General features: G+C 44.2%; 1 protein-coding gene across 2 annotated transcripts in view; it reads right to left on the bottom strand.

Moving 5' to 3' along the window:
• Nucleotides 1–15517, bottom strand: part of MYH11 (myosin, heavy chain 11, smooth muscle) — a 109061-nt gene that overhangs the window by 40180 nt on the left and 53364 nt on the right. For both annotated transcript variants that reach the window (XM_006892671.1, XM_006892670.1), the window contains 5 exons: nucleotides 14472–14535; nucleotides 12445–12543; nucleotides 7927–8070; nucleotides 911–1006; nucleotides 28–146 (listed from right to left, as the gene is read on the bottom strand). In XM_006892671.1, the coding sequence (XP_006892733.1) occupies nucleotides 28–146; nucleotides 911–1006; nucleotides 7927–8070; nucleotides 12445–12543; nucleotides 14472–14535 (522 nt within the window). The remainder of the gene's footprint in view (nucleotides 1–27; nucleotides 147–910; nucleotides 1007–7926; nucleotides 8071–12444; nucleotides 12544–14471; nucleotides 14536–15517) is intronic.

The following is a 15517-nucleotide window of genomic DNA, read 5'->3' as shown; positions in this document are numbered from 1 at the left end:
CAAAATAAATGGCAGGTACATTATCACCTGTTCTTTTGTCTGAGCTTTCTGTACCACATCCCGTCCAACTTTGATACGTGGGGTTAGGATGGCTCTGGTGAAGTCTGTCACATTAATCCCCATGAGGTGGCAAACTTTCTGAGCAGCTGAATGGGAGAAAAGAAGTATCTTGAGTTTCTCACCAAAGACAAGGCTTGGAAAAGAAGATTCAATGCAGGACTATTCATGATCTGCCTATACATTGCTTTCCCCTGGAGAAACGGAGCATGATGGATAGTAGAAAACAGAGAACAAGAGTCCTCAAACCACAGTCCTCAGAGAGCTCATCCCTGAGGCTTTACTAAAAGGCATTGATGATGTGGAAGACAGAGTATGCTCCAGTTGGACATTTAAACTTGAACAGTTTTGGGTTCAACTCTTTGTTCTCTTTTTATATTCATATTTATCTCTCTCTCTCTCTCTCTCTCTCTCTCACACACACACACACACACACACACACACACACATTTTTTCTTTCAATTGAGATTTTAACCAAAGTTTATAGAGAACTTGGATTACCAGTCATTCATTGTTGCACATTTTCCTCCCTACCCACTCGCTCAGTTCACTTTTCTCTTTGAAAAGAAATTATTTCATTGTTGCACAACTTCCTCCCCACCCTGCTACGCAGCTCTTATTCTGGACTCTTGTCCTTCTTACCTTCTTAGCCAATGCTATGATATACTATTAAAATAAGATGGAAGAGGAGGACCTCAGCTGAGAAATACTTGGGAAGAATAGAAAAGCCAGTCATCATAGCCCAGTGCAGCTCTTGGTAACCCTCCAGCTGCCACATCCAGAGATGAAGACTGAGAGTGACAATCTCGCCCACCTGTGGATTCGTCAGTTACTGAGAGAGAGCAGCCAGTACCTGTGTTGTCGGGCATGGATGCCTGGTCTGTGTTCCTTTCCTTCTTGAAGACAATATTTCCAAGCTGTAGAACAGATGATACCACCTTCAATATGGCTGAGATGAGGAGAGAAGAACAGATAAGATCCTCAGTACAGAGCTTCTGGGTTCAGTAGAAAACAAAACCACCCCAACTCCCTACTAACAGGGGAGAAAATCTGGGCACATGGGAGCTAAATATTTTAGATGATTGCTAAAAACTTTGTGCCTTCAATATATATGATAGCCCATGGACCAAGTTTGGCCCACCATCTGCTTTCTTTTTTAAAAAAGAATTATTTGTGTGCGCACGCGCATGTGTGTGTGTGTGTGTGTGTGTGTGTGTGTGTACTGTCAAATCAGATCTGACCGTACAGGAGGAGATTGCTTCTCCTTCTCCAGCAAAGCATCTGGTGGATTCGAACCGTGAACCTATGGGATTGCAGTGCAGCTTCTTGCCACTAGCCCACCAGAGCTCCCTAGGCCCACCATCTACTTTTGTAAATAAAGTTTTATTGAAACAGTTGAATTCACAAATTGACCACATTTCCTATGACTGTTTGTGCACTAAAACAGAAGTTATTGTGGCAGCAGAGAGTATATGATCAGATATTTATGATTTGACTCTTTACAGAGGATGTTTGCAAATCCTGCTAGACAGGAATGAGAAGGAAAGGTCTAAAGTCACAGACAACAACACTGTGGTACCTCACAGATATGAATGCTGAAGAAACCATAGCCGATGCAAACAGGAATGTAGAATATAAATCCACTTAAGCAAAGTTTAAGAAAAGGCTCAATCTAGTTAAGCGGTCAGATGTCAGGGTTGTAGTTGATTGGAGGAGGCTCCTGGTAGGGCATGAGGAGCTCCTGGGCACTGGTGGTGTCTTTGTACTTAAAGTGGGTGCTAACTACACAGGTTTATTAATGTGTGACAATTCATAGAGCAGTGTACTTATGACACATGCATCTTTCTAAAGTGTGTGTCCATAAAAAATATTTAAAAACAAAATCAAACCCTATGCTTCTTAATATACTCTGACCGGGTGTGTAAGATGTCTGGATTGGGATGAGGAAGGGCAAACGTTTTTCCTTTTCTGTCCAAGTTTCTCTAGGCAATAACTCTGTGTTTCTAGAACCTTGAGACTCCTCTGACTCCATATTTAGTCCATGTTGCTATTAAAATAGTCTCTGTGTCTGAAATCTCTGAAAGGCCATGGGTTTCTAGAAGGTTGAGGTCTGCTGTAATCATTTATGCATCTTCAAATCCTTCAAGTGCATATAACCATGAGAGGAATGGATGGGTAGTTGTTGATGGATGGATAAATTGGTGGGTGGATGCTGGGATGATGGATGGTTGGATAGGTGACTGATGGATGGATGATTGATATGTAGATGATGGATGGATGGATTTATGGTAGATGGATGATACTTTATGATGGATGGATGGGTAGAAACATTGGTGATGATGGATGAATGATGAATGAGCGGATGGGTGGAAGACTGATGGGTGGCTAGATGGGTGGATGGATTGGTGGATGATGGATGTGTGGATGATGGGAACACTTAGAGGTTGAGTGCAGTGGTGCTGAATCCAGGCTGACTGGATTGAAAGTCCTGCCCTGATCTTAGCATTTATACAACCTCAAGTGCAAGAGTAATCTCTCTGGGTTTCCAGGTCACCGTCTGAGCCAGTTACCACTGAGCTGATTCCAACTCATGTTCTTCAGAGGTGGCCTAGAAGAAAGACCTGACAGTCTATTTTTGTTGTTGTTGTTGCTTTCTTTATTTTTTCCTCTTGTGTACCATGGAGTCAGATCTGACTGGCACAAGAGGAGACTGCCCCTCCTTCTCCAGCACAGCATCTGGTGGTGGATTTGAACTATGAGCCTTTGGGATTGCAGCACAGCTTCTTGCCACTAGGCCACCAGAGCTCCCTGACAATTATTTAAAAAAAAAATCAAACAAACAAAAATATCAAGAACAGAAACCCTAGAGAGCTCAATTTCCCCACAAACGTGGGAGTATCATCTCAAAGTCAATAAAAACATCACACAAGGACGCTGGGTGAGGATTACGTGAGAGAGCCTGAAAAGTACTTGGCCTGATATCTGGCACAGAGCTGGTGCTCAAGAAACACCTAAAAACCAAAACACCACTGTCATCAAGCTCATTCCAACTGACAATGACCCCATAGGACAGGGTAGAACGACCACATGGGATTGACACGGTGCACTGTATGTTGGACTGCTGATGGAAAACTACAACCAGTCTCCTCCTGCAAACATTTACAGCCTCAGAAACCTGACTGCTGTTAGTCGGAATAAACTTGAGCCCAGTGGACTTGGATTTGGTTCCCAGGAGCACACGGCCAGATTTTTTGTTGTTGTTGTTGTTGAGCAGAATGGCTGGTGGTTTTGAACCACTGACCTCCTGGTTGGCACCAGAGTGCTTAACCACTGAGCCACTGAGACTTCCTCCACTAACATTAGTTGCTGTTATAAAGCAGCTTTGATTCCAGTCCTATGCTGCTTGAGCTCTCAGGGTGATGTGGGGCAAGACCTTTTCTTTCTCTCTGAGCTCCAGGAAACGGGGCTGGATTGACAGTCTCTGAGGTCCATCCTTTATAACTGTTTCTCTCTCAGACTCTGATGAACTGGACAGTTGCCCCATGCACACAAAATAACCCAACGTGGCAGAGAAAATCTGGCCTCTTGTGGTCACTTCGGGTCCCCCAGAGTCCCAGCGATTGGGGTTCATCTCTGCCAGCCTCACCATGGAGGGCAGGGAGTAGGAAGCACGCTGGTCCACGTCCCCATCCAGTGGTCATCAGTGTCCATCATTTTCATGTCTTCTCTGTATACCATCTGCTGTTACTATTCTTCCTTAAACACATTTGTTTCTCTTACATTTATGTCAATGGAAAATATTCACTCTCTACTTTTCTTTTTTTAAAGAGTAGCCTCACTTGATATAAACAGATGACAACTGTACAAATAAATACAAGAAAAATGAACAGTATTCTTGGATTACAGAATGGCCTAGGGGAATGGACTGTGGTCCTGGACCTTGAATCCATCTCCTCTCCGGGTAGAAGGAAGATCAGCAAATATCAAGGGGACTGAAGATCTATGAAACATCTCACCACCTTCTTAGAGAGATGTCAGGACAGGGAAGGAACGGAGAAAGGAGTGGTGTCTCATGGTGTAATCTCTGTCACTTATTACCCAGCAAGGAGTCTACATTTTAGAACACATTTGTCTTGTGCTAGTCTCTGTTTCCATAGCTGAGCTCTGATTTTTTTTTACTGTGATTTGTGTGAAAACTGTACAAGGTAAGATGGTTTTTCATTTAACCATTTGTACACATTTTGTTTTATAACATTATTTACTAAACTCACAATGTAATCCCACTTTCCCCACTTCCTCCCTGTGATTCTCATTTCCATTCATCCTTCTGTCTACCTCTTCTTGTCTTCTGGAATTTATCACTGGGAAAATGGTGCTATTTTGATCATATATGTTTGGTTATCCTAAGGAGTCAGTACTTCCTTGGTGGTGGTCACTTTACAGGTCTCCCTATCTTTTGACTGAAAGTTGAATCTTGGGGGTGAGTTTTGTTCCAGATTCAAAGGGGGACTGAGGGCCAAGTTGAGGATCCCACTAGTCACTATCACTCCTACAAGGCTGGCATTTTTTTATGGTTTTTAGTTTTGTTCCACATTTCCCCCACTCTCTACTGTGATCTCTTTGAGAGCAGTGAGAAGTGGTGGTTGGGTACCATCTATTTCTTCTGGTCTCAGGGTCATACCTGATATGTTAAATGTTTGTTGTTGATGTTGGTTGCCATTTAGCCATTCCACCATCCATAGTGATAGACGCACAGGATAATGAAATGCTGCCCAGTTCTATACCATTTCCAGGAGGGGTTATAGATGGGCAATTGTAATCCACAGAGTTTTCTTTTTTTAAATTCCTGAATGTCACCTTTTAATTTTATTTTCTTTTTTAATTGATATTTTAACTAAACTTTGCAGAAAACTTGGATTTCCATTCATTCATTGTTGCACATATATAATCCATAGAGTTTTCGTTGGCTGATTTTCAGAAGTATTTAAGTAGTAATTTACTTTGGTATTAAGTATCTAGCAATTTATTTTAGTATTAAAATATTTTTCCTGCTACATTTTAATCCAGAAGTGACACTGAAATCCGTTCAGCATCTTAGAAACACACAGGCTTCCCCTAAGAGATAGGGGATGGTTGTGCCCTGGCTGGGAATTGAACCCGGGTCTCCCACATGGAAGATAAGAATTCTATCAATGACTCACCACCACATCACTGACACAGACCTTCCAAGGAGTTTAAAGGACAAAAGCCACCTGCTCAAAAACAAAAACTGAGCACAGTGAATAAGTATAAGACTCAGAAAACATGAGATTGTGTTCTTGGGCAAAAATCCCTTTCCCCAATCTACTCATTTGCAAATTGGCAACAACAACAGCCAGCACATCATGTTGTTGCAATATTAAATAATGCAGGTAAGGTACTTAGCATACTACTTTGCTACCTAATCTGTTCATTTTAAATATGAATATTGAATGGTCCCTATGCTTTTCTAAAAGCATGATTTAAAGGGCATCACAGTTTTCTTTCATAAAGCAAGGCAATAACTTACTAAGCCCTCTATCATTCTTTTCATTTGTTCCAGTTTCCCACAACTTAAATAAAAAGGCACTTGATATTCTAGTACATTAAAAAGAAAATAATTTTAAAATGCTGGGCACAGTGGCGGTTCAATGATAGAACTCTCAGATCCCATCCAGAGACTCAGATCCATTTCCTAGCCAATGGGCCTCATCTGCAGCCACCATTCATCAGTCAGTGGAACGTGTATTTATTTGAATACAGGTGGTTTGAATACACCAGAGACGCTGTTGGAAAAAGATGGCCAATCTGCTCCCATGTGATTCGCAGCCTCTAGAAACCCTCTAGAGGGTCAGCTATGAGCGGGTTCTAACCCAAGGGCACTTGACAACAACAGCATGACGCTGTCCAAGTTTCAGGGGAGCTTAGAGATAAGGAAAGACTAGGAGGAAAGGCCTGGCAATCCCCTTGTACAAACCAGTGAACAAAAATCCTGTAGAGAGCAATAGTCTGATCCTGCTGTCACCAAGAATCAGGGGCTGACTTGGTGGCAAAGAACAAATAAGATACATCAAGCTTGTAATCTCTATTTTTAAAATGTTTTTAGTCATATTATTTTTTTTAATTTTTTTTGTTTATTATTTTGTGTGTGTGTACCATCAAATTGGATCTGACTAGTACAGGAGGAGATTGTCCCTTCTCCAGCAGAGCATCTGGTGGATGCAAACCACGTGCCTCTGGGATTACAGTGCAGCTTCCTACCACTAGGCCACCAGAGCTCCCTAGTAATCTTATTTTTAAAGCAAAGATTAGAAGCAAGATTACCTATGTCCCAAACAAAATAAGCTCTTCTTGGAGAGCCTGTGTGATCGGGCAGCCCTGGATGCTGACCAAACCCCACAGTGCCATCCATTTGGCAGCTGACTGACAGAAATATCTTTTCCTGGGTCCTGAGGGTTTTTTTGGGAGGTGCTGCCCCTCCCCTACATGATATCTCAGCAACCTCAGCACTATTCTGGGCCCCAAAGGGACACGGGCATGGGAAGGAAGGGAATTTCCCACAACTCTGTCCCAGAGTTACCAAAAGGGTTGAAGCTTAACCACAGGACACATTGAACCCAGCACTGTTGAGACTGTGAATATCTCTCTGAGCCTAATGTTCTCAGGCTCAAATGTCTGTCTTAGCTACTGATTGATGATACTAGTTAAGTAATACTAGCCTATGAGCAATCTCCTCCCATGTGATTAACTGCCTCTGAAAACCCAGTGGAGGGTCAGCTATGGGTCAGTTCTGACTTGATGATTTTCTCCAACAATGATACCACAGCAGTGAGCTCTGGTGGCCTAATTCACAGCGAACTGCACTGATAATCTGAAGGCGTGGCTTCTCTGGGAGTTCAAATCCACCTCAGAATTCCAATTAGAGGATCAGCCATCCTGTAACTGGGTTACTGAGGTGGCAATGAGCAAGTGACATTAGAGCTGCCTTTCCAGAAAGACCCCACGTACATTCTCCCAAGTCTCAATTACGTCCTCCCAACTGTCCTGTTTTGTGGAGAAATGGCTTGGCCCACACTCAACAAGATCAATGTTTAGCTCCAAGAATGGAACAATCATAACTTAAGACACTTAGAGATCCCACCCCCCCACACTTGCTGGTCTATAAAGAGTATTTCAGGAACATGCACATCAATGCAGACTGACTGCTCATACCCTTGAGATTCCAGTCAGCGATCAATCAGGGAATCCACTCCACGCTTTTCTGTTAAATTTAAATGCAAGGATGCAAGGGCTGGAGCCACAGCAGCCATTTTGCTGCCAAGAAATCATAATCAACTTAGAGACAATATTGGTGAGAATTGGAGGGAGAGAAACCAGGTTCTGGAGTCATCTTTTGAGGCTCCAGATCTGCTGTGCCTTAAGTTAGAATACCTGACATTTCCAGTTCTCCAAGTGAATAATTTTCCTTTTTTTTTTCTTAAGACAATTTAAGTGATTGATAACTAAAAGAGTCCCATCTTATACAGCCACTTTTCTTTTTTTCTTTCCTTTTTTTCCCTGGGATGTACTTTTAATAGCTCAGAGCTTCAAAGAGTATCAAATATATTTTTAATTAATCTATATGTTCACAATCTTCTTTAAGGATAATATATTTTATCATTATCATTATTTTATATTTGACAAGACTGAGACTCCGAGGGGACTTTGGTACAGCCACCTGTTGGAGGTGGAGAACTGAGAGGACAGAGATCTGCACTGAGCAGCAGAAATTCCCTCACTGAGTCCTGCTGCACCAGCAGCCCGAATCTAGGTCTCCTCACCAGTCCCCAGACTCAAGGGGTGAAGGCTTACACAGCTGCTCCTCTTCGTTGAAGCCCATGATCGCCATGGCCTCCAAGGTTTCCTGGAACATCTCATCGTCCTGGGCAGCTGGGATGGGCACGTAGCCATTGGAGAGGAAGGTGTAGTTGCTGAAGCCCTCCAAAAGCAAGTCGTCTAGAAGGGCGAGAAAGAGAGGACAGTGGTGAGAGGATATACGTTCACTTACAGTGTGGACTGGGCTGTTTTCTTTTTCCCAAGGCGGCTCGGGCCTCATTGAGCATCATGGTGGGATGACCCTACCCAGCCTGTTCTCCAGTGGTTCCTGCTGTGAACTGTGCTAGGTGCAGGGAAGCCCAAAGCTAGGCTTGGCTTTGCTTGCTAAAGCCTAAACCTGGCACAGGTCACCACCTACCTGGAGGAGGAGAGAGACATCATCTCATTGACCCAAAGCACCCTGCCTTCAGGATCAAAGCTTTCTGAATACTTAATCTTTGTTCATTAATTTACTAAATATTTTCAAAGTTACACATACATGTTATTTTTTTTAAAATCAACTATAAGGAGTCCCCAGAGTGTGGCGTATTCAGGTTATTATAATAGATATCCACAGCTGCCTGTTTTTACTTGGATACATCTGTGGTCAGAGACCTCTCTAAAGTGCTGAAGTGCAAGGATGTCAGTCTGGAGACTAAGGTGCGCCTGATACAGGCCATGGTCTTTGCAGAGAGCTGGACAGTGGCTAGGAATGATACAAGGAGAATTGATGCCTTTGAGCTGTGGTGTTGGAGAAGAGTATTGAATATACCATGGGCTGCTAGGAAAACAGTTTTGTCCTGGAGAGGGTGAAACCAGGCTGTGCCTTGGAGGCAAGGATTCTGAAGCTTCGTCTGACATACTTTGGACATGTTGCAAGGAGGCACCAGTCCTTGGAGAGGGACATCATACTTGGGAGGATGGAGGGACAGCGCAGGAGAGGAAGACCTTCAATGAAATTAATTGATTCAGTGACTGGGGTACTGGGGGTGGTTGTGTCGGAGATGGTGAGATTGGCACAGGACAGGGCAGAGTTTAGGGCAGTTGTGTTGTACATGTGGGCCGCTGTGAGTTGCAGGTGACTCGACAGCACATACCAACAACATCATCTTCCTGTGAGTAATCCATACAATACTCAGTGAGTGGGTTACTAACCTCATCACATCTGTAAATGTATGTGTTAATGCTTCCACCCCATAAAGATACACAGAGATTAGATTTCTAAACTGAAATTAAATCAATATCCATAACAACTCATTATCATAAAGCTGGAGGAGACTTACAGCTGACCCTCCAGCAGGTTTTCAGATGCTGTAAATTACATGGGCAGAGACCGGCCATCTTTCTCCTGAGGAGCCCCCATCAGATTTATAAAGACATTGATAATAAGAAAGTAACCACAGTGACAGTTTTGGGGGACAGGAAATGAGATATTTGACTTAAACCAGAATTGGCTTATGATGGAGTTGTTAGTGGCAAACCCCATCTTACGTTAAGATCTACTTGTAGTAACAAAAGATTTTTAATAGAAAACATCACTCCTGTCTTAATTTTCCCCCTGCCAGCTTGCTTCCCCCCTCCTTTTTTATGTGTGTGTGTGTGTGTGTGTGTGTGTGTGTGTGTACCATTGAGTCAGATCCTACTGGCATCAGGAGACTGCCCCTCCTTCTCCAGCGGAGCATCTGGTGGGTTTGAACTGTGCATTTTCAGGATTGCAGCACAGCTTCTTGCCACTAGGCCACCAGAGCTCCCTATCAATTTGCTTTTTCTCTCTTCCAGTGGTTTCATTTTGTAAGTACCACCCCTCTCTCTAATAAGCGTATCTTGTTATTTCTGGATATGCCAAATTTAGATATTATCTCCTTACTTCCTGAAAGAATGGAAGTTTTATTTCTCCCATAAGACTCATCTTCTGCTTTAATTATTTTTAGTTGACTCCATAAACAGTTTTTTGTTGTTGTTATATGCTATTGAATCATCTGCAACGCATAGCGACCCTGTCTCTGAAACCTGCCCTGTCCTGAGTCAATCTGTCTCAACACACCTACCCTCATTGCCCTAGTTAGTGCATCAGTTCATCTCATCCAGGGTCTTCCTCTCCTGTGCGGTCCCTTCACCCTTCCAAAAATGACATCCTTCTCCAAGCACCAGTCCCTAAAGCCACATGCCCAGAGTATGTCAGATGGAGCTTCAAAATCCTTGCCTCCAAGGAAAAATTTGGTTTTACCTTCTCCAGGACAGAGTTTTTTTTTCTCTTAATAACAGTTTAGATTATGGATGTGAAAAACTGGTTGCTTTGGTAAATAAACTTTGTAGGAACTCAGTTGCTCCCATTTCTTTGCCTGTTGTCTACTGCTGCTTTTCTGCTACAACAAGAGCTGAGAAGCTAACAGAAAACACAACACCCAAAAGATTTACTGTAAGGGATCTCTGGTGGCCTAGTCACAAGAAAATGCGCTGCAATCCTGAAGGCACGTGGTTCAAATCCACCAGATGCTCTGCTGGAGAGGGAGGAGCAATCTTCTCCTGTGCCAGTCGGATCCAATTAGATGGTATGCAGCAAGAAAAAAAATGCATAAAACATATATAAAAGAAATGCAATGTATATGAACTTTAGATACAAACCAATATAAAATAAAAAGAATTTAAAAAATATTTAATGGTCCTTTATTCCTGTTTTTACAAACTTTTACAATTTTATTATTATTTGTATGTGTGTGTACTGTCAAATCAGATCTGACAGGTACAGGAGGAGATTGTCCCTCTTTCTCCAGCAGAGCATCTGGTGATTCGAACCACACACCTCTGGGATTGAGCACAGCTTCTTGCCACTAGACCACCAGAGCTCACCAGTCCTTTATTTTTCTAACTCCTCCTTTGCATGACCACACAGATTGGATATTGCTTTCTGTAAATTCACTAAGTTTTATTTTCTTTTTTGTTGTCTACAGTCCCCTTCCCCCTGACTCCAAGTTTATAATTGCTTTTCCTTTTACCTCATGCAGCTTCCCTTACCACATCCTTCAACACATCGCAGACCCTCTCCCACACCCAACCTTTATAGAGGCTGGAATTAACGGAACTTTTGGGAGGAGGTCAGTGAGACACTTTTCCTCTTAAGCAAAAGCCTTTTATGGGTCAAGCCACTTGGAGGCCACTTCAGAAACATGAAGCTAAAGAGACTCAGTGTATCAGTTAATGCAAGCTCTTGAGTTAAGGTCACAAGGATGGGTCTTTGCCAAGACATTATCCAGTCTAGCCTCTTGTTGTTGTTGTTGTTGTGTGTACCATCGAGTTGGAATCAACCCATAGCTGACCCTCTGGTGGGTTTCAGAGGCAGTAAATCACACGGAAGGAGATTGACCATTCTTCTCCCTCGGAGTAGCTGGTGGATTCAAACCATATGCCTTTGGGATTGCAATGCAGCTTCTTGAGACTAGTCCACCAGAGCTCCCTAGACTCTTCTTAGATTCATCAATTTTCCACACTGCCCTGGGACTCAACTGTACCCGGCCCAAGTTCTGGGTTCAGCAGGAACCTACAGATAACCAGAATATTCTCTTTGGGGCCAAACTGACAAAAGAAGAATGTAAATGTTTCTTCCTAGAGATCTCCAAAGGGTCTTGTTTAATCGCATTTGCCAGTGTATAGCATTGACCTAGTATCTTTTTCACCAAAAAAAATAAATTCTCCAAGCCAAGCAACAGGGAGTAAGTGGACTATGTCTCCCTCTACTGGCAGAGTCCTAAAATAACCTCATCGAAAGCAGAGGTGTGAGTTTTTAGTACAATGTCCTTTTGGCAATTTGCTTTTTTTTTTCCCCCCCCCAGACTGTGAGAAGCAATATGGATTTCATCCAGGTTCTTTGAGCTCTCCTCCAGCCCCCCAGAAATTTTCAATTTTATTTGAGTGAATATTTGCGAAGCAAACGATTTTTCATCCAACCATTCATTTTCTTACTCAGCATTAATCAATGGGCCACGAAATGGATGGGATTATTTTGATAAAATAATTATTTTGATAAAATTTCTGAAACCTAAATGTATTACCAGAATGCCCCTACAATAGTCCCTGGCATATTCCTTACGATTTTTGTATGTTTTTAACAATAAGGGAGCTCTGGTGAAGGGGAAGGTAAGAAGTTACGCAACCCACAGGCCGGCAGTTGGAAAAGTGGGCGGCCCTCTCGTGCGATTTGCAGCCTCTGAAAACCCGCTGGAGGATTAGCTGTGTGTCAGTTCTGACGACAGACAGTACACAATAACAACAACAAAAGCAACCAAAGGCGAGGATTGCAGCTTCTCCTCCACATTTCCTTTCAAGGAGGGAGGTCCATCTCTGAAATACAACTTCCTAATCAATCTATCTTTACATTTTATCTTTCAAGAAAAAAGAAGCCTGTCTTGCTCACCAGAAGATGAAGCCCCCTCCTCCTCCCACAGACCCTTGGATACCAGTTTAACCCTTACGAGGGAAGCTGAAGGCTCTCCCACACTAGTCACTGCCCCCACTTACTTTTCATCTTCTCCTTGGCGCCAGCGATCATGTAGTAAAAGATGTGGAATGTCCGCTCATCTCTGGCTTGGCGAATCGCCCGCGACTTTTCTAGAAGGTCTGGTTGGGAGGAGTTAAGGATTCTGGGAGACAGAGGTGGTGGTGGTGGCTCCGTGGTAGAATTCTCTTCTCCCATACAGGGGCCTGCGTGTGATTTCTGGCTCTCGAACCTCACGCACAGGCAACACTCATTGTTCAGTGGAGGCTCCAGTGTTGCTGTGATGCTGGACAGGTTTCCAGACTAAGAGGGACTAGGAAGAAAGGCCTGGCAGCCTACTTTTTAAAAGCAAAATTTCTAGAGTCTGTTTTACATTCAAAGATGGGATGGGGTCACCATGCCAACTCGGCTGCTGCTGACAACATCAACAGCAGCAAGGATTCTGCGGGTGCCATGGGCATTCTCATGTAGAAGCCCAGCCTCCTTCCTCCAAAGCCTGACCCACCAGCCGGGGGAGGAGCAAGCTCAGGGCTCAGGAAAGGCTTCTTAGAGAGCCAGGAAGAGCAGGTACAGGGTCAAGACATCCACACACAACTCGCAGGGGTTAAACTTCCAGACAAGCAAGACCACTGTGTGCTGCTGGCAGACTCCAGGTCTTAAAGGAGTGAGGGGAATCAAGAAAGGGGAAAGCATGAAAAGAAAAAAAAACACCAAAAAATAAAACCAAGGTGCCAAGAACCCTGAAGATCCTCCGTGGTGCAAACAGTTGACACACGTGGTGAAAGATTCAAGTCTGTCCTGAGGGACCGCAGAAGAAAGGCCTGGCTATCTACTCCCAAAAAAATCTGCCATCAAAGTCCTGCGGAACACAGTTCTGCTCTAATACACATGGGTCAGCTTGTATTGAGTCACACAAGGGTGACCCCAGGAGGAAGGGGTAGGTGGGACATGGTCATGTCCCAATCAAACATCACCATCTCCTCGTCTTTAGAATGTCCCAGACCAGGCTCCTTGGGAAGCAAGGATTTTGAAGCTCCATCTCACATACTTTGGATATGCGGCCAGGAGGGACTAGTCCTTCGAGAAGGAAACTGTGCTCAGGAGGGCAGAGGGTCAGTGTAGGAGAGGAAGACCTCAAATGAGATGGACTGACACAGTAGCGGGAGTAATGGGAGTAAGTGTGTTAGCGACAGAGATTGGCTCAGGACAGGGCCGAGTTCAGAGCTATTGTGCCTAGTCATAGCTATTGCGCTATGAGTCACAGGCGACTCAATGGCACAAAACAACAACAACAGGCAGATTAATGGGTAGGGAGTTGTGCTGCCAAACCAAAAGTCAGGTGGTTCGAATCCACCAGCTGCTCAGTGGGAGAAAGATGGGCAGTTTCCTCCTGTGCTCTCCTCGCCAGGCAGTGGGACAGTGGTGATTCAAGGACCCAATTATCTGCTCAATGTGGGAGACCCGATTTTGATTCCTGGTCAATGGACCTCACACACACCTACCATCCATCTGACAGCAGAGGTTTACATGCTATCAATGATGCTGTATGGATTTAAGTAGCTCTTCCGGACTAAAAGGGACTAGGAAGAAAGGCCTGGCAATCTCCTTTGGAAAACTGTAGGGAGCATGATTCTACTCTGATACGGGCCAGGTGGGGGTGACACTGCCATGAGTGGGTATTGATGATGACGACGACTCTATAGGAGCTAAGACTCCCCCACTCCTTGCTCTGCCCTTTGGACCCTCTGAGAACCCTGCATGGATTCATTCACTTTATCCTCACAATGATGATATGAGGTCATCATCCCAGTATCACCAAAGGGGTCCAGGGAGGCCGGGTAACCACCCCAACATCCCTCATCTAGGAAGAGGTCAATGCAGGATACCCACTCCCTCCAAGGCCTGCCGTTCAGGGAAGAAAACCTTAATGAACATTGTCCTGGAAGAGACTCAAGCCAAGGGGAGAGGGGTGCCTCTCTCGTGCACCCTCAATCTCTCAGCAGGAGGTTGTGTGTAGGTGCCACGTGACTCGGGTTGGGCCAAAGGATACAGGTCTCAATGTTGGCTCCCACGATGTAACCAGTGACGTCAAAGTTGATCCGGATGAACTTGCCCTGCCAACAGGAGCACACGGGTCACCACTGCTGCTCACCCCGTGCCCGCTCAGCACCCCACTCCTCTCCCCGCCTGCTGCAAGCCAATGGAAAGGGACATCAGGGAGGTGTTCAGAGAGGAAACAAAGAGGGGTTTTTGAACATCCTGAACCTTATTAGCCAGCACGTCCGACTAAACCAGCTCTGAGCTGGGATGAGCCCAGGGTTGTTGTGCGGTGCTGTTGAATCTGTCATGATCTGTAGCGCCTCTATGAATGACAGCTCTGACCCTTGCCCTATTCTGCGCCACCATCATAATCTCCACCATACTCGAGACCACCGTTGCAGACACTGTGTCAGCCCATCTTGTTGAAATTCTTCCTGTTGCTCTCTGACTCTCTACCTTTCCCAGCATGATGTCTTTTTCCAAGGACAGGCCCCTCCTGACAGCATTCTCAAAGTCTCTGAGACCAGGTCTCACCGTCCCTGCCTCTAAGGAGCACCCTGGGTGCACCTTCTCCAAGACAAATGTGGTTACTCTTTAGGCAGTCCATGGGATAGTCCGTCCTCTTTAACAGCACCACCATTCAAATTCATTCATTCTCCTTCAGCGTTCCTTATCCATTGTCCATCTTTTAGATGCATGGAAAGCAACAGAAAAATACTATGGCTTGGGTTAGGCACACCTAGGTCTTTAACGAAACTGATATCCTCACTCTTTAAGCGCTTGAAAGAAGTCCTTGACGGCAGATTTTCCCCAATGCAATATATGTATTGATTTCTTAACTGTTGGCTACCATGGACGGTTGATTGTGGATTCAAATAAAAGGAAATTGCTGACAACTGCAATAGTTTGCCATCTATCTTGATGTTGCCTATTGCTCCAGTGGTAGGGATTTTGGTTTTCTTGATATGAAGATGTAATCCATATATTTTTTTTACTGCCGTGTTGTTAGTTATTTATTATGGGTATGTCCTTGTATGAATCACACTTTTATTAAAG

This window comes from Elephantulus edwardii, unplaced genomic scaffold (assembly GCF_000299155.1).
Source record: "Elephantulus edwardii isolate Elephantulus edwardi_28Jun2011 unplaced genomic scaffold, EleEdw1.0 scaffold00117, whole genome shotgun sequence".
NCBI classification, from domain to species: Eukaryota; Metazoa; Chordata; class Mammalia; order Macroscelidea; family Macroscelididae; genus Elephantulus; species Elephantulus edwardii.
This window is presented reverse-complemented; position numbering and strand designations above follow the sequence as displayed.